The following is a 24,245-nucleotide window of genomic DNA, read 5'->3' as shown; positions in this document are numbered from 1 at the left end:
GCTCCAAACCCTGAATCAGAAGATTCCTCCCCAGCAGGCAGGTCTTCTGTCTTCTCTAGATTAAGTTACAGGCATGTAATCAGCTGTACACAGTTGGGAATCTGGCTTGCACCGGAGCAACAGCTCCCTGCTGGCTGCTCTGCATCATCACCGAAGCGCCAAGAACATGCAGACAGCAGCTGGCCTGATCCTGGGTGGAGCTGGCCTCTGCGTGCCTCGCAGTTTGGCCTGGCTCCTCAAACCCCACCCAACGGCTCACACAGACCCATGTTTGTGTGCAGAGCTAGTCTTGGATGCATCACGGTGAGTTTCCAGAAGTCAGGAACAAGGGGAATAGTGGTGGGGCAAGGAGATAGTTTTGGAGCCGGGTTTAATGCACTCTCCCTCAGTCGCCCCCCAACACTTTTGATCAGGGGCTTCCAAACTGTGGTCCATGGAGTCTGGGAATTGCAGTTTTAGACAGTTGTGTGTGTGTGTTTTGCTTTCCTTCCTTCAGAATGTGCTAAGCTGGTCCAGCTGGGTTTGCCCCCCTCCTACCGCTCATTCTGCTGAGGGGCTCTCCAAACACCTGCCCCACTGTCCTGCCCCGATGGCGCAGCTGGGGAGATGGAGGCAGTCTGGGACTCTGTCTCCTTTCTCGCTTTGCAGAGAAGTGTGGGGATGAAAGCCCCCATCCCCTGTCCCCGTGCAGGGTTAAAAGCCACCCTGCCCCCATTGTTACAGCCTCATTGTGGCTGATGATTGAGCCCAAGTCAACAGGAAAAGTCCCCAGCCTCTGCTTCCTTCCCTGGCATGGAAACCGGCTTGTTTGGATGGAGGAACCATTGCTGAGAGAGACACGGGGTGTGCCTGCCTCCTCCTTGGCAAGTGGCCCTCTCTGGCTCTGGAGCAGCTCTCTGGGGCAGGGTGGGGTCCGGGGCCTTCCCAAAGCAGTGGTGGGAATCACAATGGCAGGCTTCCCATAATGGCCATGTGGTTGGCTGGTGGGGTTGCAAGTTCAAGAGCATCCCAGACCTTGAGATTTCAGGACTCAAACCTGAGATCCTGGGGTGGCCCCTGGTGATGTCACAGAGGGAGGCCTGCAGTGATGTCATGGGGCACGCCCTGGAGATGGAGGTTAATTGGGAGAGAAGGGCAGGTTCCCCAGTGTGTTTGTGCTGCAATTTACAGCCAGCTCCTTGTTGGGCTGAAGAATGCACAGCTTCTTAATAATGTTTGTTGTTGTTGTTACTATTACTATTAAAGGCACCTGGAGATCCACAAAACAAATTAAATACCCTGAAGATCCCTGAAACGAGAAGTAATCAACTAGAAATGTTTTTTTTCCCTTAAACTTTTTGATTTTTATTATTTAGTTTATTGCTATACGATAATATTTCTAGTCAATTACTTCTCGTTTCAGGGATATTCACGGTATTTCATTTGTTTTGTGTAATTTCTCGGTTCTGTGACTGTCTTTTTTCACCTGGAGATTCAAGCCCCCCCCCCCCCGTGCCACCAGGAAGGGGCCAGGCAAACAGAGAGACTTCAGGTCAGACCTGGGGGCCTTTCAACCCTGTTGTCCACTGTGATCTATGTATTGCAGAGGTGGACTAGATGAGCCTTGGGGTTCCCAACTCTACCATTCAAGGAGAGCGGGGTGCAGAACCTTCGGCCTGATCCCACTGGGAGGGCACTTCTGATCATGGTGCCCCCACCCCAGGGATTCCCAGGTGGGTGCATCTCTGGGTGTCTCGGCTACAGCTGAGCCGCAGGCTGTTCTAGAGGCTCATCCCAAGAGAGATGGCATCAGGCGGCCAAGGAGATGACAAGGCCTGTGGCCTAACTCAGCAGCACATGTAGGCCAGAGTGACACATTCTTTCCTCGCCTTTGCTCTGTTGGTGGCTGTGCAATGGACATAAGAGTGTCGTGATGTCAGGCCAGGCGCCTGGAGTTTCCACAGCCCAAGTGTGGGCCCCTGCTGAGAGAGCGATGGCTTCCTTTTCCTGATCGGAGGCCCTGTTTACTACAGCTTCCTAGCAGGATCAGGCCAGAGCTTCCCTTGCCCTGCCCTAAATCCTCACAGCCAGGCGTTCCTTGCGGACTGTTCCATGAGGAAAAGCACCCACTCCATGCTGTGGGCAGGCTAATCTCCTGAAGCAGAGCGAAATACAGAATGCGAGGAAATCAGATCCTGTCGTGTGTTGCGCATGACATGCACATGCCTCCATTTCGACGTGTTTTGCGTCATTCCAAAAAATAAATAAATACAAATATTTTACTGTTTGGTATTGTTTTCATTTTGAATTTACACAGGGGATAAAGGCACTGCAATCTTTTTAGCGCCTGGGGCCTATGAAAGGCTGTGTCCTTTTTATGAGGAGAGTGATGGGACATACTCTCTGAGGAGCCTCACCCCACCCCAAAGTGGTCAATGCTCCTCTGTGTCTCCCATCACCTGACCTTGGGCCGGAAAGAATCCCAGCCACCCTCTGCTTCCAGAAAGGAGGCTTTGGATGCCGGCCCATCCGTTTCGGAGGCTCACATGACTGCAGCCTCTGGGGCTGGGGAGGAAAACAGCCTCACAGGGGGGCCATTGTGCCCAGCTGATTGAGAAAGGCTCCTCTCTAAGGATTCTGGGGCAGGCGGAAAGAGAACTGCAGGCTTGCGCCAGGTCTCTCTCTCTCCCTCCTCTGCTCCCACACCTGCCTTGGTTTGACTCTGCCAGGCACCAGGCGCACCCTTGGGGTGTGGCAAGCCAGCCTCCCCTGGAGATGCGGCTCAGCACATCACTGTGCAATAAAGCACTGCAGGGTGGGCAGTGGGATGGAACCCCTCCTGAGCAACAGAAGAGGCCTTTCTGTCCCCCAGGAAATGTGGGAAGCAGGGGAAGATGCACACACACACTCCGGCCAGGCCCTTACCTGACTGTTTTGGCTGCCAAGGTCCTCCTTTACGGAGGAGGCCTCATGCCTCACTAGGTCATGCAGTGGCGGTGATGCAATAAAGGTAAAAGGTAAAGGGACCCCTGACCATTAGGTCCAGTCGTGACCACCTCTGGGGTTGTGACGCTCATCTCGCTCTATAGGCAGAGGGAGCCGGCGTACAGCTTCCGGGTCATGTGGCCAGCATGACTAAGAGCAGCGCACGGAAACGGCGTTTACCTTCCCGCCGGAGTGGTACCTATTTATCTACTTGCACTTTTGATGTGCTTTCGAACTGCTAGGTTGGCAGGAGCAGGGATGGAGCAACGGGAGCTCACCCTGTCGCGGGGATTCGAACCGCCGACATTCTGATCAGTAAGTCCTAGGCTCTGTGGTTTAACCCACAGCGCCACCCGTGTCCCGCTACCTTCAAATATCTGGGCTGCCACATGGAAGATGGAGCAAGCTTGTTTTCTGCTTCTCCCGAGGGAAGGACCCAAACCAACAGACTGAATTACAAGATGAGAGATTCCAACTAAACATTAGGAAGAACTTTGTGGCGGTAGAATGGATACCCTCAGAAGGTGAGGGACTCTCCTTCATTGGAGGTTTAAGTAGAAGTTTGGATGGCCGCCTGCCAGGGATTTTTTAGCTGTGCTTCCTGCAATGCAGGGGGTTGGACTAGATGACCGTTGGGGTGCCAACTTTTCAATTCCATGGAGGGATAATAGCCCTTCTCCTCTCCACGCCTTCTGGCTCACTTTATTCCCTTCCCCCTCAAAACGTAGCTCTAGAGTTCTGGTGTGCTCTCTACAACCTTCCCTCCCTCCGAACGGAGGACTTTTTCAGTGGAAAATATGAGGCCCACATTGCCTGTCGGGGAAGGATGCCTCGCTCCCTTATTTGGGAGGAAAAATCTTGTCCTTTCATTTTGAGGCTTTTTCTCCCTTGGCTCAGATTTTGGGAGATTTTTTTAATTTTTTAAAAGAACTGCCTTTAAACCTGACGCAGCAGATTGGAATGATCGTATTCCATTTCGTGGCTGATGGAATGAGGGGGAATGAAAGGGAGCAGGGGCAGCTTAGCAAATGTTGGGTGGGGTGGGGCGAAAGGAAAACCAATCAAAATCCTGGATGGGGAACGGAGAAGAGGAGATACTCCCACCCCACCCCCCAGGTGCCACAGAAGTTTTGCGACCCCCAAACTGGGTGGGGTGGGATTTGCATTTTTTCCAAGAGCTTGCAGATTATTCCCAAATTGAAGTTCAGGAAATAGCAGAAAATCTCTTAACATTCTTTACTCACATATTTATATATTCCACAAACAGGCTCGTTGAAGACGCTGAGGTTTTGTATTGTCATGCCACTACAGAAGACCCTTTTGGGCTGAAACACCCCCCATTTTTACCCAATTTCCCATGAATTCATTATCCTTAGATTATCACAGTTGGTTGGCTTGTGACTGACATTTAATATCTATGTACTCCTCACCGCTAGGCACATTCTGTTTTGTTTGCTGTTACTTTTTGTTGACCCAGATCATGTGGCTTTGCAACTTTTGACTTTAAAAACGGCTCCTTTTGCTTCTAAACTTTCCTTGGTCAAAATCACGCTGAGCACCATTTGTCAGGATAGTGGAACACGAAGGAGGAGGGGATCTTCAGAAATCCTCGTTTCAACTATCACATTGCAATGCATTTAGCCTCTTTATACACTAACTTCTGGAAAAAGGTTGTGAGGACTGTGCTGGTGTTCAAACTTCAAATGGAGAACTATAAAAGCAAACAGAAACTCCCACCTTGGATCTTTAACTCGGCTGATATATCTCGACAGGTTCACATCTATTCAGCTGGAGTTTTGGACTCCCATGTGAGGCCCTGTCCCAAATGTTTCTTTTTTTTTTTTTTAAAAATATTTATTAAGGTTTTTTTTAAAATATAAATGCACACATCAAACAATCTTACTTTTATAACAACAAATTCTTCACTTCTTTGGACTCCCTCACGTCCCCCTCTCCCATTTACATCATTAAAAAAAGAATTTTTCCAAACAAATTATCAACTTGTTTACAATCTCATGTCCACACATTCCAATATAATTTAACACTTTTTCCAATAAAGTTTTTATATTTTCTTTAGTCTCACTTATCATCAAATTTAAGTCTAGTTTAGTGGTTGTCAATTTTTTATAATCTAGCATCCTTCTTAACATTCAAACAAATTACAATGTTTTTGTAGATACATCTTGAATTTCTCCCAGTCTTCCTCCATCTTTTCTTCTCCCAGGTCTCGGATTCTGCCAGTCATCTCGGCCAGTTGCATATAGTCCATCAGCTGCATCTGCCACTCTTCCAGTGTGGGTAAATCTTGAGTTTTCCAATTTTTTGCGATGAGAATCCTTGCTGCCGTTGTTGCATACATGAAAAATGTTCGATCCTTCTTTAACACCTTCTGGCCGACAATACCCAGAAGGAAGGCCTCTGGTTTCTTAGTGAAGGTATACTTAAATACCTTTTTCAGCTCATTATATATCATTTCCCAGAAGGCCTTCACCTTAGGGCATGTCCACCAGAGGTGAAAGAATGTTCCTTCATTTTCTTTACATTTCCAACATTTATTGTCAGACGAATGGTATATTTTGGCAAGTTTAACTGGGGTCATGTACCATCTGTATATCATTTTCATAACATTTTCCTTCAGAGCATTACATGCAGTGAAGTTCAACCCAGTGGTCCACAACCTTTCCCAGTCCTCGAACATAATGTTATGCCCAATATCCTGTGCCCATTTTATCATAGCCGATTTAACCATTTCGTCTTGTGTGTTCCATTTTAGCAGCAAGTTATACATTCTAGATAGTACCTTGGTTTTGGGTTCTAACAATTCTGTTTCTAACTTCGATTTCTCCACCTGGAACCCTAACTTTTTATCATTTTTAAAAACTTCTTTAATCTGAGCATAATGTAACCAGTCTCGCACCTTATCCTTCATTTTCTCCAAACTCTGCAACCTGTCCCAAATGTTTCTGCCAATTTTCATTAGGCGGTTCTATTTGCAACTCAGCTATTGCATGACAGTGTGCTTTATATCTCACCACCTGAAAGGGGAGGGGGGGATCAGGGCCAGCCCAGGACTCCTCGCTGCTAGAGGCAAAACAGGAAATGTGAAACACAAGAGTTGTGATCTCCGCATGCACACCCAAAAACCATTCCACTCTCTCACCCAACAGACAGATTGTGTTTCAGCGAAAGAGAAAGTTGAGTGAATAAGCAGAGCCAAAGGTCTCCCTTCACTTGGCTAACTAATATTGAGCGGGGTGGGGTGGGGGAATCACATAGTACTGTGATATGTCATGTTTGGAACATGCCAAGAGCCTTGAGCCAGAACGTGGGTGAACCCAATAAAGGCACGTCCAAGGTTGGCCTCTCTCTGGGTCAGGGCTCTTAACAAACAATTTCCAGTGCTGGGACATAGAAAGGCGCATGAATCATAGAATCACAAAAATGCAGAGCTTGGAAGGGGCCCAACCCCCTGCAATGCAGGAACTGCAGCTGAATGAGTGCATGCAGAGCTTCTTCCTTTTCATAAATGGCCACGACCTAGGGCTCACCCATGCTTACCTTTGCTTCACACTTTCTAGGTATAGGTCTGGGCATTCCAGGTCTGTGCCTGAGCGCTTTTTGTTCGTTTCAATGAGAAAACCCACATTTGCCGCTGAATCAGAGCAGATGGGCTTTATATACGGATAGTAACCCCGTGAAATTGGCCTGGGGTCTTCCCCAGGAGAGGCAAGAGTCTAATTCTTAGGAATGAGAGGTTCCTCCCCAGCTGCGGACCATTCATTCCAGAACCTGCTGACATCACGGGCGATGCATGAGGCCAGTTCACAAAGAGGGATTCCGGCCAGCCAGAGCCACCGGGCTGTTAAACTGCCGAGGCGGGTTTGCCATGCAGAGGGAATGGAGCGGAGGCAAAAGGACGCTGACATGGACGAAGGGAGCTCAGGTGAGGCTATCACTCGCAACCCAAAGATGCCGCACATCATCATCAAGGCATCTTGCCCTTTATTATTTCTTTACACATTCCAGACATGCAGCTTGAGGCTTATATCTTATTCTCCTTGCTCAATGGGCATGCGCGGCTTGGTACTACTGAGTCCCAGAACCTCAATTCTGATCAGGCACCCAGATAGCCCAGGGCCTATCCTTCCCAGGGCACCCCAAAGTCCTGATTTAAGTCAGTGATTTATTTTTATTTATTTTGTGCCTGCTCAATGGTTTTAGCTGCCTCTGCTTATCAGCTGCTGCATTTGACTGTTTTATAGCTGCTTATAGTGCAATTTGTTTACTTTATGCTTTGTTATCTGCCCTGGCACCTGTATAGATCAGGCATAGGCAACCTTGGCCCTCCAGATGTTTTGGGACTACAACTCCCATCATCCCTAGCTAGCAGGACCAGCGACCAGGGATGATGGGAGTTGTAGTCTCAAAACATCTGGAGGGCCGAGGTTGCCTAGATGGAGGACAGACTATAAATATCCCTAACAAATGAAGAAATGAATGCTCTCCATCTGTTCTAAGTGGGCCTTCCCCAACCTGGTGCCCTCCAGGAGTTTTGCTGAACTACAACTCCCCAGCCAACCTCACCCTGACCCACCCATCGCATGCAATTTTCTCCAAGGTCAAGGAGACGTACATGATTCTCCCCCTCACAACAATCCTGCCAGGTAGGTCAGGCTGAGAGGCAGTTACTAGTCCCCAAGATCATCCAGTGAGCTCCATGGCCAAGGGAATTCGAACCCTGGTCTCTCCCAGATCCTAGGCCATATTGAATTCCCACAACAACCCTGTGAGGTGGGTTAGGGTTGAGAGGCAGTGACTGTTCCAAAGTCACCCAGTGACCTTGGTCTCCCAGGTCCTAACCTGAGACTCTAACCACTACACCACACTGGAGACAACCATATATAAATATTATTTGTACAGTATATCCAACCTTTCCCAGGAGCTCAAAGTGGCAGACATGATTCTCCTGCTCTTCATTTAACCCTCACAACAACCCTGCGAGGTAGGTCAGGCTGAGAGGCAGTGACTGGCCCAAGGCCACTTAGTGAGTTTTGTGGCCAAGTGGGGTGCTGGGTCACAGTCTGACACTCTAACCACTACAGCACACTGTCTCCCCGTGACTCTCAAGGGTCTCGAGCACAGGCATGCATTGCCAGCACTAGCTACGTGAGCCTTTTGTTATCTGGAGACACCCACAGGGTTTGAACCCAGGACCTTTTGCATGCAAAGCAGATGCTACAGTGGTCCTTCCCTGCATGTTAAAACTTGTTACAGCAAAGCAATGCTTTGGTCCTATGAGAACAACTGGGAGGGACAATTTCTTGCTCAGGGAAGCATATGATACAGGAAAGCAGAAAAGGAGCTGGAGTTTATCAGATCTGTAGGCTGGGGCATGTAAGTTTCAGTTTGCTATTATTTACGGCAGGTAAACCACGCACTGACACCCACTCCCCCGTTTCATACAGACCCAAAATATAATACTATTCACCCGATGGCAAAACACAGAAAGAAAGCAATATTAAAATAGTAAGAATACATTCCTTATTCAGGCTGCCAGTGATGCTCTAAGAACTGGAAAGTAGGATTTAATTAGGCAATCTAATCTGGGTTTGGGTTTGCACTTTAGCTCACGAAGCAGAGGAACCAATGATAAAAGCCATGGCTTTATGACCGACTGGAACAAGCCATTTGGTTTATTGATACACAGTGCTTGGTTCAGAAAACAACACTGGCCACTTGTTATGAAAATAAGATTACTAATTAAGCTTATCTACTGGGTGGCTAAAGTGCAGTTTCAAATCCGGGTTTAGATAACCAAGGTAAGAGTTGAAACAAGAGCTGGAAACTAGGAATCAACTTTGGCCTTCTGCTTTGGCAGATAGGGGACCTCGTTTCCCATGTCCCCACATAATATAGGTAAAAGGCCTTTTCAGTGTTGGCTCCCTCTGAGGAATACTCCCTCCAGTGAGATTTACTGACATCTTTTCAGAGGCTGGTAAAGACTTGCCTTCCCCCCTGGGCCTTTGATGGACTGAGATGATTCTGTTTGATTTATCCTATGGATGTTATAAGGGGTATTGTATGAAAAAGCGTTACTCTTTTATATGATATTTTCTTCTCCCCCCTCCCCATGGTACAGTATAATATATTAATGTGTATGCTTTTTTTAAAAATGCAAGTCGCTGTTAGAAAACAGCTGGCTTAATAAGTTTACTTAATTAATATGTGTGTAAAAGGAGGTGGAAACAATGGAGCTATTGAGTAGCCTGCAAAAAGGAAGTACGCTCTGCACATGCTCATGAGCACTCGTTTTATTTTTGAGGAGGCCCCCGCCTCAATTATTAATTGCTAAGGCTGAATTCAGAGGCGCTTGGGTGCTTCTGGGCATGTGCAGAGTTCCTCCCTCCACCCGCGTTACCTTGCTTTGGTGGTGGCAAGGGTCTTACAATGGCGGAGCAAAAATCACTGTTTCCGTTGTGTTAATTTGCGACCCCTGGACGAAGGTCCCAAGGTGGGCGGTGTCGGTTCCGGCTGAGATGGGCCCATCTTTCCCTTTCGTACCTCTACGCTCAAAAGTTAAAGAGGCGCGCCGCAACTTTTGCCTTCTGCGGCTCTCAGGGCTGCCGGGAAAGGAAAGAGGGCGGGACAAGCACGTCGGCGAGCGGCCAATCAGGGGTGAGGAGGGGCGTGGCGCCGCTGCCGCGGCTTGATAAGGAGAGCCGCCGAGCGGCGCGTGGCGTCTGCGGTGCGTTGCGCTGCCGTCGGCAACTTTGCCTGCCGCATAAGGCGCTCTTGAACCCGAAGCCGGGCCCGCATATAACGCTCCCTCTTCATTTTAATTTTTTTTAATCTTATTTTTCTCTTCCTTTCCCCCACCCTTCGCTCGCAGTAGGGTTGGGCTCAGCCATGTTCAGCTGGGTAAGCCGCGATGCGCGGCGGCGCAAGGAACCCGAGCTGTTCCGCACCGTCTCGGAGGGTCTGAAGCAACTGTACGCCGGCAAGCTGCTGCCGCTGGAGGAGCACTACCGCTTCCACGACTTCCACTCGCCGGCGCTGGAGCCCGCCGACTGGGAGAGCAAGCCCATGGTGCTGCTGGTGGGCCAGTACAGCACGGGCAAGACCACCTTCATCCGCCACCTGCTGGAGCAGGACTTCCCCGGCATGCGCATCGGGCCCGAGCCCACCACGGACTCCTTCATCGCCGTCATGGGCGGCGAGAGCGAGGGCGTCATCCCGGGCAACGCGCTGGTCGTCGACCCCCGGCGCCCCTTCCGCAAGCTCAACGCCTTCGGCAACGCCTTTCTCAACAGGTACGGGGATGCAGCAGGGGGGCGGGTCCTGGGCTCCCTCCAAGGGGCTTGAATCCCAGTAGCATCTCCAGGTGTGGCTGAAGAAAGACCCGTTACCTTGCAGAGCCGCCACGACGCTGATGCAAACGAGACAATAAGGCAGCTTCCTTTGTTTTAAACCGGCTCTTTATTCCGACCCATGAGGACTAGAATCTTTGTTTTTAGGAGCTCAGTAGTAGAATGCACCCTTTGAAGGTAGAAGGTCTACTGTCTAATCCTTGGCATCTCTAGGGTCAGCCTTTCAGAGGCGGGAGAGCCACCGCCTGTCAGTGTAGTCAGGGGTGGCCTAGGTGGCAGCTGCTCCCGCTTTCTAGGAAACTCAAGGTGGACTCACTTGGTGTTTTTGCTAGGCTCAAAGAGAGTGACTTCCCCTCTTGAGGTTTCCCTGTAGCTGAGCTGACATATGAACCTGAGCCAGTCATATGAATGCTGCTGATTATGGAGGGACCTGCTATCTTGCACACCCCCCTGCCAAAAAACGTGGACCACCTAGATGAGAGCAAGATCCACGAAGCAAGTTCAAATCCCCACTCAGACATGATATAACACTCACTAGGGGCAGGGCCAGGGACGCGGGTGGCGCTGTGGGTTAAGCCACAGAGCCTAGGACTTGCCGATCAGAAGGTCAGTGGTTCGAATCCCCGCAAGAGGGTGAGCTCCCGTTGCTCAGTCCCAGCTCCTGCCAACCTAGCAGTTCGAAAGCACGTCAAAGTGCAAGTAGATAAATAGGTACCGCTCTGGCGGGAAGGTAAACGGCGTTTCCGTGCGCTGCTCTGGTTTGCCAGAAGCGGCTTAGTCATGCTGGCCACATGACCCGGCAGCTGTACACCGGCTCCCTCAGCCAATAAAGCGAGATGAGCACCGCAACCCCAGAGTTGGCCAAGACTGGACCTAATGGTCAGGGGTCCCTTTACCTTTACCTAGGGGCAGGGCCGGCCCTGAGGTTGGGCAGAGTGGTGTGACCGCCTCAGGCGGCTGATATACTGGGGTGGCCCTCATCCCTCCCCTTTTGGAGGACAGAGCTCTCTGGGTGCGTCTCATTAATCTTCTGCCGCCTGGTGACATGGGGGTGGCATTACCCCACTGCCGGCACTGGAGTCCAGTTGATCCCTGGAGACTGGGCTGGGAAACCTTGGGCAAGTCATCTATTTTTCATCCTAATCAGCCCTGCAGGGTGGTGGTTAATTCAAGGTAATGTTTTACCTTGAACAACTTTGGGAAGTAGTGGGGTGCTGTACCATATCAAATGCAAGCGGGAAATTAAAATTTCCCTAAAGGAAGATGAGCAAGGAAACTTTTTTTGTGGTGGGGGGAGTGTTGCAGTGCAGCCTCCTCTGAATAGGTCCACACCATACAGTTAGAGCACACCAGGGAATCTTGGGAACTGTAGTTTTCTCCTCACAGAGATAAAGTTCACAAACACACTTATAACAAACTACAGTTCCCAGGATTCTTTGGGGGAGAGTCACTTGTGTTAAGTATGTCCTCTGGCTGTGCTTTCAATCCATTGGGTGGATCTACTGTGAATAATCTCGCTCTGCCTTCTTTTCTCTCCCTGGCTTATGCCCAGGTAGTGGATGTGGATCCTGCTGCTCACTTTTTGGAGCTCTGCATCCTGCAGCTGGTAGATCCAAAAGTGCAATCCGCCCAATTCCACTTTCTTTTCCAGCCTGACTTGGTGCCCTGGCTGCTGCCAGCCTGGGCTTTTAGGGCGCTGTCCCTTCCTTCTGCTCTCTCCCATCTGTTTTTGGCAGGCAGATTTGAAGAGCAGCAGAAATCCCCTCTCACGCGCCCAGCCAGTTCCCAGACTGGAGGGGGAAGAGTTATTGAGGCCTGGCAGTGTAGCTCAGGCCCCACCCCCCTCCCAGAGCAGAGGGGGTTTTCAAGCCTTTTCCAAAGGAACAAAACTACAAAAATGGCCAAGTAAAAACCTTTCATTTGATAGTTGTGTGTGCATTCAGTCAGTGGCAAAATGCAGGCACCCCAGGATCTGTTTTGTCAGGTGGGGGTTTAGGCCAGTACTTTTCCTCTCCCCTCCCACCCCGCCCCTAAGCTCCTGTCCTGCTGAGGCATCACAGAGCTCTTAGAAGTGGGGCTGGCAAAGTTAAAGTTGTGGGCTGGCATTCTGGAGCATCTTTTATTTATAGCATCTGTTGTTCTTGCTCTTAAGTGATGTTCAGAAGTGAGGGCTGGTCCTTTGCCATGGAATCCTGATTTGGGGGAGAAAACACGGGAGGAAGGGGTGGAGCATGTGGCTGGCTGCAGCCCTGAAGGAGAGGACCCCCTGTCCACGCTGCAAAACTTTGTTGCAGATCCCACGAGTTTGGTTTTTATTTTTATTAATTTATCTGGATTTGTATACTGCTTAATCATCAAAACCTCCAATCAATTTACATAAAGTCTAAAAGCTGTTAACAAATACCGGTGAAGCCAGAAGTTAAAAACAAGCTGACCTAAACGTTTTCAAAATATTCATATACATAATTGGATGTAGTTACATACAGTGGACCCTTGAGTTATGTACCGTTCTGGATACATAACTTTCAGGTTGTGAATGTGGCAAACCCGGAAGTGTATACTGCCGGGTTTTACTACGCGCACATGCGCAGAAGTGCTCTGTACACTGTGCACAGAAGCAGCACCTCCAGTTATGGACTTTTCAGGTTAAGTGCAGACCCCTGGAACGAATTTAATTCGTATCCGGAGGGTCTACTGTATTAAAATGTGTGTCAAATGTACATGTCTGGATAGGTCTGCCTAAGCCAGGTTCTTAAAGGTAAAAGTAAAGGGACCCCTGACTCTGGGGTTGCGGCACTCATCTCTCTTTATTGGCCAAGGGAGCCGGGGTACAGCTTCCGGGTCATGTGTCCAGCATTACTAAGCCGCTTCTGGCGAACCAGAGCAGCGCACGGAAATGCCGTTTACCTTCCCACCGGAGCGATACCTATTTATCTACTTGCCAGGTTCTTAGCAGGCACCAAAAATAAAGCAAAGATGCCTGTCTAATGTCAATGGATGGGGAGTGCTGTCACCCTGAAGGATCAAATTCCTTGCATCCATGGAACAAACGTGCATTTGTAAAAGTCCTAGTTCCGCAGTCGAGGGGGTGCATGTGTGGGGCAAGGTGATCTTTTAAGTAAGCTGTTCCCACGCTGTTGAGAGAGCCTTGTATACAAAGAATAAGCCTTTGAGTTTAGCCCACTAACAAACCAGCAGCCAGCGCACATTTCTGAGCATGTATGCCGACAGGGTCTGCTCCACTCATCAACCACGCTGCAGCATTCTGCACTAACCATATTTTCTGGGTCAAGTGCAAAGGAGGCCCCACATGAAGTGTATTGCAGCAGTCCAGTCCTAAAGTCACAGCTACTGTGGTCAAGCTTACCTGATCCAGGAATTACCTCCTGTGTTGCTGATAAATTTGTTTCGTTCTAAATTCTTTCCGCCATACAGCAGGGGTGGTGTTAACTTCCGGGTTTTTTTTGCCTCTGATACAACGTTCTTGCGTTGATGGACTTTTCATTCCCTGGATCTTGGCGTCAGTCAGGAATTGCCCTGATTTCCAAGGGGAGTGGTCCTCACGCAGCCCCGATCCCTCTAGTGTGCCCTGGAATTTTGCTCAGGAAGGGTGGGCTGGGAAGATCTAAGCGAGTGTTTGCAAAGTCTGACACTGCCCGTAACAAGAGTTTTTGCCAAGTGGTCTCTTTAAGGGCCCTTTTGAGCCCCACCAGTCACGAGTTAATGCTGCCGAAAGTCTGTTTCAGGAGAGCAGGGTCAACACAAAGAGGGATTGTTAGTTCCTCCTGGGTCTCCCTGCGACCTCCGGCAGACTTAGGGTCGACTTGCAACTCTGGCAGATTCCCTTGCTAGCAAAACAGTCTGGGAGTTCAGAGGAGGAATTTGGGCCTCCTAGTTAATTTTACACCCTGACAGTGTTTACACTTTTGTTCCACTCCCGCCTGACCTCTGTAGTGTTTAGATTGGTAAGCCAGAAATCTCCCTGTGCAAAGTTGGTGCGCTTTGCAGACCCGCATGTGGCTTTCAACTAGCTCTGAGCATAGGATGCTTTCTTGCCACAAGCTAAGATACCTGGTCCATCTGTCTTGCTAGTGGCTGTGCTGTCTGGCGGTGGTGGGTTTGCCGAACAGGTGTCTCAACCAGCACCGTCCAGAAATATGGGGATTGAACCTTGGACCTGAGCAAAGCTTGTGCTCTTCTGCTGGGGGCATGGCCCTTCCGAAACCGTTTGTTTTGGAAAGCTACATCCCTAATCTTCGTGTGGGGCCAGCTCAGCATTTTGTATCCAGTCCTCCTTGCACCCTGAGAAGTTTGGTCATGCTGTTGGGGTGGCTGGCTGCCAACTGGATGCTTTTGGGGAATTTTATCTACAGACGGCTTTGCCTGGCTTGCCCTACACAGAATTGTGTGGTGGGGAGGGCTGTTAAAGCCACATTCACCCCATACATTTAAAGCAGGGTTTCGCCGACTTGGCTCTCCATCTGTTTTTGGACTACAGTTCCCACCATCCCTGGCCACTGGTCCTGCTAGCTAGGGCTGATGGGAGTTGTAGTCCCACAACAGCTGGAGAGGCCCAAGTTTGGGAGACTCTGATTTAAAGCGCTAGGGTGCCGCTTTAAAAAGTCATGGGTTCCTCCCCAAAGAATTATGGGAGCTGCTGTTTCTTAAGGGTGTGGAGACTTTGAAGGACACCGCCAATTCCCCTTGCAGAGTTACAGACCCCTGGGAAGATGGATTGGCTGTTAAGCCACTCAAGGAGGGGTCTTCTCGCAACTCTCAGCATCCCGAACAAACAGCTCCCATGTTGCTTTGGAGGAAGAAGCCATGGTTACTTAAAGTGGTATCGTGTTGCTTTAAATGTATGGTAAAGGTAAAGGGATCCCTGACCATTAGGTCCAGTCGTGACTGACTCTTGGGTTACGGCGCTCATCTCGCTTTATTGGCCAAGGGAGCCGGCGTACAGCTTCCGGGTCATGTGGCCAGCATGACTAAGCCGCTTCTGGCAAACCAGAGCAGCGCACGGAAACGCGGTTTAGTTCCCCCCCCCCCCGGAGCGGTACCTATTTATCTACTTGCACTTTGACGTGCTTTCGAACTGCTAGGTTGGCAGGAGCTGGGACTGAACAACAGGAGCTCACCCCGTCGCGGGGATTCGAACCGCCAACCTTCTGATCGGCAAGTCCTAGGCTCTGTGGTTTAACCCACAGCGCCACCCGCGTCACAGGTCTGACCTAACTCCTTTCTCCTGCTTTCACCCTCTGCTGCGCCCAGTAATCTGAGAAGGCTTCCCAGTCAAATGCTGTAGGTGTAGGTGGAATCCACAGTCCTTCTGGCCAAGCAGAGGGGGGCCCAGGACGGGAGGTGCCTTATCTCCAGAGGATCCTTACAAGATTATCCGAGGCAGCTTGCCAGTGTCCTTGACGACGGCTGACCTCCCTGTACCCTTGGCTTAGGACCTCTGTACAGGTGGACCGCAGGCCGCGCGTTCAGGAGTTGGATTTGTGCACAGCCTTTTGTGGGTTAAGCAGGGGCTGCGCAAGGATGAATTGGTGCAGGGAGGAAGAGGTGGCCTTTGGTCTTTGTTGCCTTCCCTGCTGCTTGCGGGGAGAAGGCGGGAGCAAATTCCAAAGCAGCAGGAGCAGCAGCAGCCCTGCAAATCTGTCTGCAATATTCCAAAGCTCATCTTTTCTAGTTGCAGTGCTGAGCACCAAGGAGGCAGACGGTGCCTCTTGCTCCCATGCTGGGCTGTGCAGGAAAGCATTCCGTGTGGGACTTGACATCTTTCTGCAGGGCCCGCAAGACAGAGCTGTTCCACCTGGCCTTTGGTTTGGACTCAGTCTGACCCTTATGTTTCCCTCCCCTTATGGTTTTGATCTACGGGCTATTATTAAAACGAGGCTGCATTTTAAATTGTGTCCCCCCGCCCTATTATGTTTTTGTTGTAATTTTACTGGTGTTAGCCGCCCTGAGCCTGGCTCTGACCGGGGAGGGAGGGGTTTAAATAAAAATTTATTATTATTATTATTATTATTCCCGCAAGGGCGAAATATGGATCAGGCAAGGTCATGGGAGGATGTCTTGAGCATTTCGGGAGAGGGGAAGTGGCCCCATCTCTCTTGGCGAAGGACATGGGAAGCTGCTTCTTCCATCTATTTCAGTGCTGCCCACACTGACTGGCAGCAATGCCAGGATTTCAGGCAGGGAGCCTCTCCCAGCCCTCCCTGCAGATGCCTTTGGGAGGACTGAACCCGGGGCCTTCTGCATGCATGAGCTATGGCCCCTGAGAGGTGCTTTGAGACAGAGAGGGCAGAGAATGCTCTGGTGGCAAAGTCAGCAGCGACTGAAAGTTCGGGATAAGTACTGGGGTGTTCACCCTCTTCCTTCCTATAGAATTGTAGAGCTGGAAGAGGCCGTGTGAGTCATCTAGCCCAACGCTCTGCAGTGCAGGGATTTTTCGCCCAACATGGGTCTCAAACCCATGAGCCTAATTTTTGACCTTCCTCTTCTGAGAACAGCACAGGCCTCGGTGCTTTGATGCGTTGCTCACTTAGTCTCTGTCCATGTCAAAGATGGCCTTGATGGGAGGAGAACTGTTGTGTATCAGGAGCTGTTATAGCCGGCTGAGACGCTGGCCTAATCCACACTGTACTTTTAAAGCAGTATCATGTCACTTTAAACAGAAACAGCTTCCCTCAAAGTATCCTGAGAGCTGCAGTTTGTTCAGGGTCCCAAGAATTGGGAGCTGCAATTGCTAGAGTGGTTTCCCTCTTTCTATGAAACTCTGGGAATTATAGCTCTTTGGGGGGAACCCTTCACACCCGTAACAAACGACAGCTCCCAGAATTCTTTGGGGGAAGAAGCCATGGTTGTTTAAGGTGGTCTGATACCACTTTAAATGTGGAGTGCAGATGGGACATTCTTTCCAGGTCTAAAGGTGCTGCGTTGGGTTGGGTCTCCAGGCGAAATAAATACCCTTCAGTCAGCTGCTGGAACAAGATACCCTGGAGACCAAATTGGGGGGTGGCGGGGGCGGCGGTGTTCTGGACTTTATAACCAGCCCACAGGCCTGGTCTCTAGCTCAAGGGGAGGGGGGGGAACCTGACCGCCTTCCCCTGATGTTGTTAGATTTCCTAGCACCCATCAGCCACAGCAGCCATCATGAACAACATGTCTAGGAAGATGGTTTGCAGTTGCACAATATCTTTTAGGTCATCTTCGAGTTCCCCATCACTGGGCAAAAGGTACTTGTCCACCTGAGCCCCGTCGATTGCCGCAACTCCTACCTTGCCCAAATCTTCCTGTTGTGTCCTGTGGTCATGGTTTCCTCCTTGTGAAATTGAGAGGAAGCATTTTTGAAAAGCAGAACGTCTAGCTCTTGACAACCTCAACACAATTCTGGGGTGCAAAACCCGTGTCTCACACAGGGTCCGGGAAGCTTGGGGAAGGGCCTTTGCAGCTTGCTGGGAGGGTACCCGCTCTGCATGCAGGAAGGTCCCAGCTTCAAACCCCACAAGCATCTCTCTAGTGATTGGTAAGAAGAGTGGAGAAGACTCTCTCCCTGAGAGCTGCTGTCGATGGTCGTTGACACCCCAACATCCCCGCTGAAAGTTTAGGGTCCAAGTGAATCCACTCTCGGTGGAACAGTAGCATCCTCTCCTATGTATTTTTTAAAATATACAATGCTGTCAGTATTTGCAAGTGTCTGGCTCATTTAAGATTACATAGAACCTTTATCCTCATTAATGAATGAAACTCATGGGGGAAACACTTTTATTTTTAATGAATCTTTATTATGTGTAAAGGGAATATTCGTATGAGTTAATACTTTATTATCACCTAGGAGCTGTTTTGTATCTTTGGGCTTTTGTCCTTCCAGGCTTTGACACTTTAAGATTATAATCTCTTGATTCTTTGTTATGTTTGCAACAAATCAATGAAATAAAATGAAAAGTTGTCTCAGTTGCCAGTAAGGAAATACACAAGTTGCAGCCACACAATTTATTGAATCAGAAATAAGACCTAACCAGAGGGGAAAGGTGTGTGGTTCGTGATTTCAAAGCGTTTGATGGTCTAAATCAAAACAGTGGCAAGTTCATACTTAAAAGAAGATTAAAACGTAACCTTGGGCTGTATTAAATCCAGACACCCAGACCTGTGGGACCTGACTTTCCTGAGCCACTGTGTTTGTGGATGAAACAAATGAGAAAAAATGGCTAAGAAGGAATCTCAAGCACTTTGGCCCCAGGACAATTTTAGCTCATTTGAGTCCCCCCACCCCAAGAAGGGCGATTTGCCAAGTCTTGAAATACCAATAATTGTCTAGATTATTGAGGTTAAAGGGCTTCCAAAACTTGGTGATTATGCCCTGGGCCACTGTCAAAAGGTTCAAGATCAGTTTCCTGTTGTTGTGGTCTTGATCCGAACCTGCAAACAAGTTCAAGGGAGCCCAGCAAGTGGAGGGGGTGAATTGTTTCCCGAGTTATCTTCCACTCATTCTCGTGGCACCCTTCCCTTCTCTTTGTGGGTGGTGCCACACGAAGGTGGGTGCTGGAGGGTGGGAGGCCCCACTTTGAAACGTGGCTCAACTCTATGAAGCAGTTAGCTCTGTTGCCCAAAAAGTGTGGCCACGTCTGCCTCCCTATGCTTGCTTTTTCGGCTGAGACAAATGGCTTAACAGTCCTCTCCTCCCTCCTTGTAGGTTCATGTGTGCCCAGCTGCCCAACCCAGTCCTGGACAGCATCAGCATAATTGACACCCCTGGAATCCTGTCAGGAGAGAAGCAGCGGATAAGCAGAGGTAACACTTGGGCTGAATCTAGACATATATTTAAAAAAAAACATGCACTGTGAAAATGCTTTTTTAAAAAAAGTTTTAAAATATACACTGAATTTCCCACTAGCTCACCATCGCCACCTAAGGTCACATTTGGTAATGCACTTAAAACACACATCGAACATTATATTTCCAGCTGTATAGCCGAGTCCTTGGGGGCTGTGTGTGCAAGAACTTGATGTTTCTTTGCTGGGGCTTTTGCAGGGCTCTTACGTTTCTATGAGTGTGGTCCCATCTTCTTGGTCAGACACACCTCATAACAACAGCCCCACCATCTTACCTGAGTGAGTTTCAGAATATTAGCACCCATCCAACCTGCTACAGGTGCTTGTTCAGCAAGTCTCAAGACCTGGATGGAAGAGAGCTGAGCATTGTTGGTATACCGAGGGCACTTTACTCCAGATCCTTGGGCGGACTCACTCAGCGGCTTCATGTAGGTCTTCCTGAGAGGCTGCTGTGGAATACCATGGTGCTAATGCTAGAACCAATTTACTGAATAGGAGGAGCATGACCTACAGGGGCACAGTTTCCCAATTCCCAGCCCTGTCCATAAGGACGTCCCCCTCAAAAGTATTGAAAGCAGCTACGCTCCCAGTGAAGCTCCTCCATCAGTGTAAGGGAGGTCTGTGTATGGGAGGTCTGGAGGGTATCAACATGAGAACAGGGCCTTTCCAGTGATGGCTCCCTGCTTGTAGAATGCTCTCCTGGGGGAAGCTCGCCTGACTCCAACCTTGCATAGCTTCAGGCAAAAACGTTTCTTTCTGCCTGTCCAAACATTCAGGAAAAGAGGAGGGTTTTTTTAAAAAAAGAGGGGCTGTCTGACTACCTCCCCAGTTGGGGGAGATGGGGTTTCTAACCCTTGGTTGGGGGCGGTGGATTTAAAATTAGGAGGGTTGCTTTAATGGGGTACATAATCTGGGAGGTTGAATGTACGCCCAGTGTGTTGTGGCTTCTTAAGTGAAATGTTCCGTCCTTGGGAGGGGCAGAGAAGAGCCTCTCTCTTCCTCCACCCCCCCTGCCTTTGGCCTATATCCTGTGTCTCCTGGCCAAGTCCAGGCCTCCTTGGAGGAAACTCTCCTCCCCCCCCCCCATTCCCCTCGCTGAAGTTTCCAGGCGTAGCTTGAAAATATGTGGCTGGCACAAGAAGGGTGTTCTAGGTCGTGTACATAACTCGCCAGGAAGGAGCAACATTCCTGATGCCTGGGGAGTGTCGCTGCCCCCCTCTCCTTGGGCCCAGGGCAAGCAGAGACTGCGTCTCGTGCTGTGCCGATAGCGAAACTCTGCTCCTGCCAAGCAGATGGACGGCGGCTAAAAATAGCTGCCTTCTTCCCAGGCTCCTGTCTCAGGGGCCATCTTCTCTCTGCCTGTCCTACTACGTCTTGAGACACCCCCAGTTCGGCTTCCATCATCTCCTGGCTGTGCTACGGTCTCCTTTCCAGGTGGGGGGGGGCCTAGCACCTCTGCTGCCTTTAGGGTTGGGGAAAGAGAAGGGAACCAGGCCTTGCCCCAGAGGAGAGGTTATAGGGAGATGGAGGTGCCCTTTGCTGTCCTGGTGCTCGAGTGGGACAGAAGTGAAGCATATGTCTTATTGCAGGCCTGGAAATTTGACTTTTCTCCTTGCCCTGCTATCAGGAAGTGCTGCAGATGAGCGATAAGGCTCCACTTGACCCCAGCAAGCAAGAAACCAGGATGTGGTGGTCAGTGAGCTTTGGTTTAGTAAATGAACGCTCATACACATTCTTATTTTTTTTAACTATCCTTTAATATATGGAATCTTGCAGTCACCGAGAAACTAGCTTGCAAACTTCATGTGCTCAAAGAACCTATAAAACGCTTTTGTAAAGTTTGGTGGACCTTTGTGTCTTACGCATCAACTAGCAACTTACATGACCTGCACGTAGAAAAGAAATAATGGACTCCCTGATTTAATATCTATTTAAATTGGTTGTATTAACTGTACTGACCTCTACTGTATGAATATCTCTTCAGTGGCTTCCCAGCTTTTTTGGGGTGTGTGGGTGTGTTTTCTTCACTTCTTGTTGTTGCCTGCGAAAAGAAAAATTGTATAATGGTCTAACTCTTGGGAGGCTTAGTTTGCTCAGAATCAAGCAGTCTCAGCCAACTCCTGCCCTTGCGGAGGCAGACCTCTGTGCATGCCTTCTGTGCCCTTTGCCCTCTCTCACAGAGATATGTGGCCAAGCCAGTCTGAGCTCTGCTGGGAGCTGGATTCCCTTCTGGTGCTGGTCTGGCAGGGGCCTCCCAGAAGGTGCTCAGGAGCCGTTCTGCTGAGCGCTGGAGGGCAAAACAAGTGTGTGGTGATCCCCTCCGTCACGTTCCACAGGCATAGGGAGACAAGGATATGGCAGCGGATGGGCTGTTGTGCTTCAGGGTATCTTGCGTCCTGATCTCTGCCACCGGCAAGGTGACCAAGTCCCCTATGGGAAGCCTTGCAGAAAGAACGCTGCGGCACGAGGAAGACCAATGTGGCTCTAGGCGTTGGCCAATGAGCTTAGAGATGCTTCAGTGTTCGCTCTCCTCTCCTCTGCCCTCCTCAATCGTTTTTCCTTTTATAGCTTGTCTAATAGATGGAGAGCCGCCGGCAGGAAGAGGAACTGTTGTATGTTTTGCTGAACGTAAGCTTTTGTGCTTAGCAGCAGCCTTAAGATTAAGTATCTTACAGCCCTTCAGGTATGCAGGCAGAAAGCTGCAGAAAAAGCAGGCTGGCAAGCTCAGCTGGATAGAAGTGTTCAGGAAATGCTAGTGGCATTTCAGAAGCCAGGGAGACAGGATTGATTTTGTCAACCTCTGTCACTATTATACCTGCTGGAGCAAAAGACACCCCCCCCCAATTTATTGCACCTTGTTCCCCTCCCAGTGTCGGGGTGGGGTGGGGATCCAGTTCTCTTTCCAGCACTGGATTTCCAAGACAGGATCATCTGTGAAGCTGACCAGCCTTTGTTGATGCTTTGGGAGTAAATGTGAACGAGTGTATAGGATTAGTTCAACTTAGAGCCTTGGTGCTCTGGTTTGTTTTGTATTCTGTTTCAAGGTTCTGCCTGCTTTCCCGCTACCTTGGTTTCCTATTTAAGTTTCTTAATTTGACCGCTGAACTGTGTGTGGTTGCCAGCCTCCAGGTTTCTGAATCCCCATGTGCCCAGACACCTGGCCTTCAAGCTACTGGGAGTTTGGGATTGGCATTGTAAGCAGACCAGCGCACTCTTCTGTGGGTCTGGGAGAGAGTGTGGACTTCCACTACACTCTGAGCAAACCAGAAAGGTGCAGTTTGGACTCAGGAGTGAAAGGGTGGATGGCATCGATGCCAGGCTGCTGTGTCACAGTTGGGCATCCGAGAGGCTGGGAGAGGCTCTCTGGAGCACCTCTGCTTCATCAGACCTTCCAACTCTACAATTCCACTATTAATCTTATTTATTTTCATATATGCCCCTGTGTTCACTGCCAAGGTAATTTTTATATGCAGTGCTTTGCAGATTCTTAAAATAAGATACCAGTAAACTCGGAAAGCCCCGCATTCCTGGCTGTTTGCTTTGCAAAGTGTCTCTGGGCGTGTGGGGCAGTGGTGGAACTTCTCTTCCGCCCCCTGCCCCAATCACTCGCCCTCCTTCCACCTTCCTGCCTGGAACACGGGAAGGAATGGGGAACAGGGTGTCTGGCTATTGCCTCCCAGGCCACTGCCCCCCCCCCACCATTGCTTTTCCTCATTGCTGCATCTCTGGTCTCCTCTGTTGGCAGGGAGCCTTTTGCAAAACGGTGGGTGTGGCTGTCCGGTGATGTCAACACTTTTTGCAGTGACTCACAGGAAGTTGGAATTCTTACTCCTATTGTTTTTCAGGAGGGCTAGGAGGGCCTCACTTTTTCCACACCTCGTCCAGGCCAGGAAGTTTTAGCCTGCGAGAGGTTTACCTGGAAATGTTTCAGGGAATCCGAAAGGTGGAAAAGCTTTTCTGGGATGGTGATTCAGAGTGTGTGTGTGTATTTAGAGAGGAAAAACCATTTGAGGTATCCCCTTACAAAACCAACCTTCCTTCCTTCCTCCTCCTCCTCAAACATTCCAAAGGGAGATCTGGAAAAGGGAAGCTCTCTTGCCCTGAGTCAGGGCATTGACTCACCTGACCCAGTGCTATCGGCAGAGACTGGCTGTTCTGGTTCTCTGGGGTTTCAGCGCCAGGCCTTCCCCCACGTGAGTTCAACTGGGGAGCCTTTGTGCGCAAAGCAAGGTGCTGTTCCCGTCGGCGCCGTTTCCCTCCCTCCCTGGCGCTGGTGCTTTCTCTCAGCCTGGAATAGCTTAACTTCCCCAAATGACACTTCCATTCTAGGAAGCAAGATGTGCACATCAGCATGGGGAAAGTTCCCCCTTTGGAAATCACAGGGGTTTCTTTTTTCTTCTTTTTTTTGCAAACAAAGACGATTCTGCTGTGAGGGAGATTTGGCACATTCTGGCCTCCCTCTTCCCCTTGCAGCATCTGAGAGCGATAAACCTGTGGTGTCTGCTTCCCATCTCTCGCCAGCCTCCTTTGGCCGCCCTGAATTCGGCTCCTGGGCTGAGGCTGGCATGACCAACCACTTCTCTCTTGCAGCTGAGCTTTCAAATGCCAATACAGTGGTACCTCGAGTTACAAACGCCTCAGGTTACAAACGCTTCAGGTTACAAACTCTGCTAACCTGGAAGAGTTACCTCAAGTTGAGAACTTTGCCCCAGGATGAGAACGGAAATTGTGTGCCGGCGGTGCAGTGGCAGCAAGAGGCCCCATTAGTGAAAGCATGCCTCTAGATAAGAGTTTCAGGTTAAGAACGGACCTACAGAACGAAATAAGTTTGTAACTAGAGGTACCACTGTACAAGGAACATCTGCTGGGTCGGGCCAATGGCTCACCTGGTCCAGCATCCCATTCACACAGTTGCCAGCCAGATGCCTCTTTTGGGAAACTGGCGAGCAGGATCCGAGTGCGAGTTCAGCTCTCCCCTCCTGCGAAATTCAGAAGCAGTGCTGTCTTGGTGTGGGGTTGGGGGGAGAGGGGCAGACCACAGCCGTAATGACTAGTAGCCGAAGGTAGTCCTCTCCTC

The 24,245-nt window shown here is 49.8% G+C and overlaps 1 protein-coding gene and 1 long non-coding RNA gene across 4 annotated transcripts in view; one reads left to right on the top strand and one right to left on the bottom strand.

The window, feature by feature from the left end:
* Window positions 1-4,354: 4,354 nt before the first annotated feature.
* On the bottom strand, window positions 4,355-6,662 carry LOC309330718. 2 transcript variants are annotated; one of them, XR_014151539.1, is made up of 3 exons: window positions 6,523-6,662; window positions 5,913-6,042; window positions 4,355-4,780 (listed from the first exon to the last, which is right to left on the bottom strand). It is a non-coding gene; the product is annotated as an uncharacterized lncRNA (long non-coding RNA). The 2 variants fall into 2 exon arrangements; XR_014151540.1 differs by having other exon boundaries at window positions 5,913-5,999.
* Window positions 6,663-6,766: 104 nt separating this feature from the next.
* Window positions 6,767-24,245, top strand: part of EHD1 (EH domain containing 1) — a 30,875-nt gene continuing 13,396 nt past the window's right edge. Inside the window, exons 1-3 of one of the 2 annotated variants that reach the window (XM_081842458.1) lie at window positions 6,767-6,907; window positions 9,857-10,274; window positions 19,030-19,127. In XM_081842458.1, the coding sequence (XP_081698584.1) occupies window positions 6,772-6,907; window positions 9,857-10,274; window positions 19,030-19,127 (652 nt within the window). In that variant the 5' untranslated portion in view covers window positions 6,767-6,771. Of the gene's footprint in view, window positions 6,908-9,853; window positions 10,275-19,029; window positions 19,128-24,245 lie in introns of both variants that reach the window. The other variant, XM_081842457.1, reaches the window with a different exon arrangement.

This window comes from Podarcis erhardii (assembly GCF_964252035.2).
Source record: "Podarcis erhardii genome assembly, chromosome: 15".
Classification (NCBI taxonomy): Eukaryota; Metazoa; Chordata; class Lepidosauria; order Squamata; family Lacertidae; genus Podarcis; species Podarcis erhardii.
Note: the sequence above shows the minus strand (reverse complement) of the source record. Positions and strands in the feature narration are given on the sequence as shown.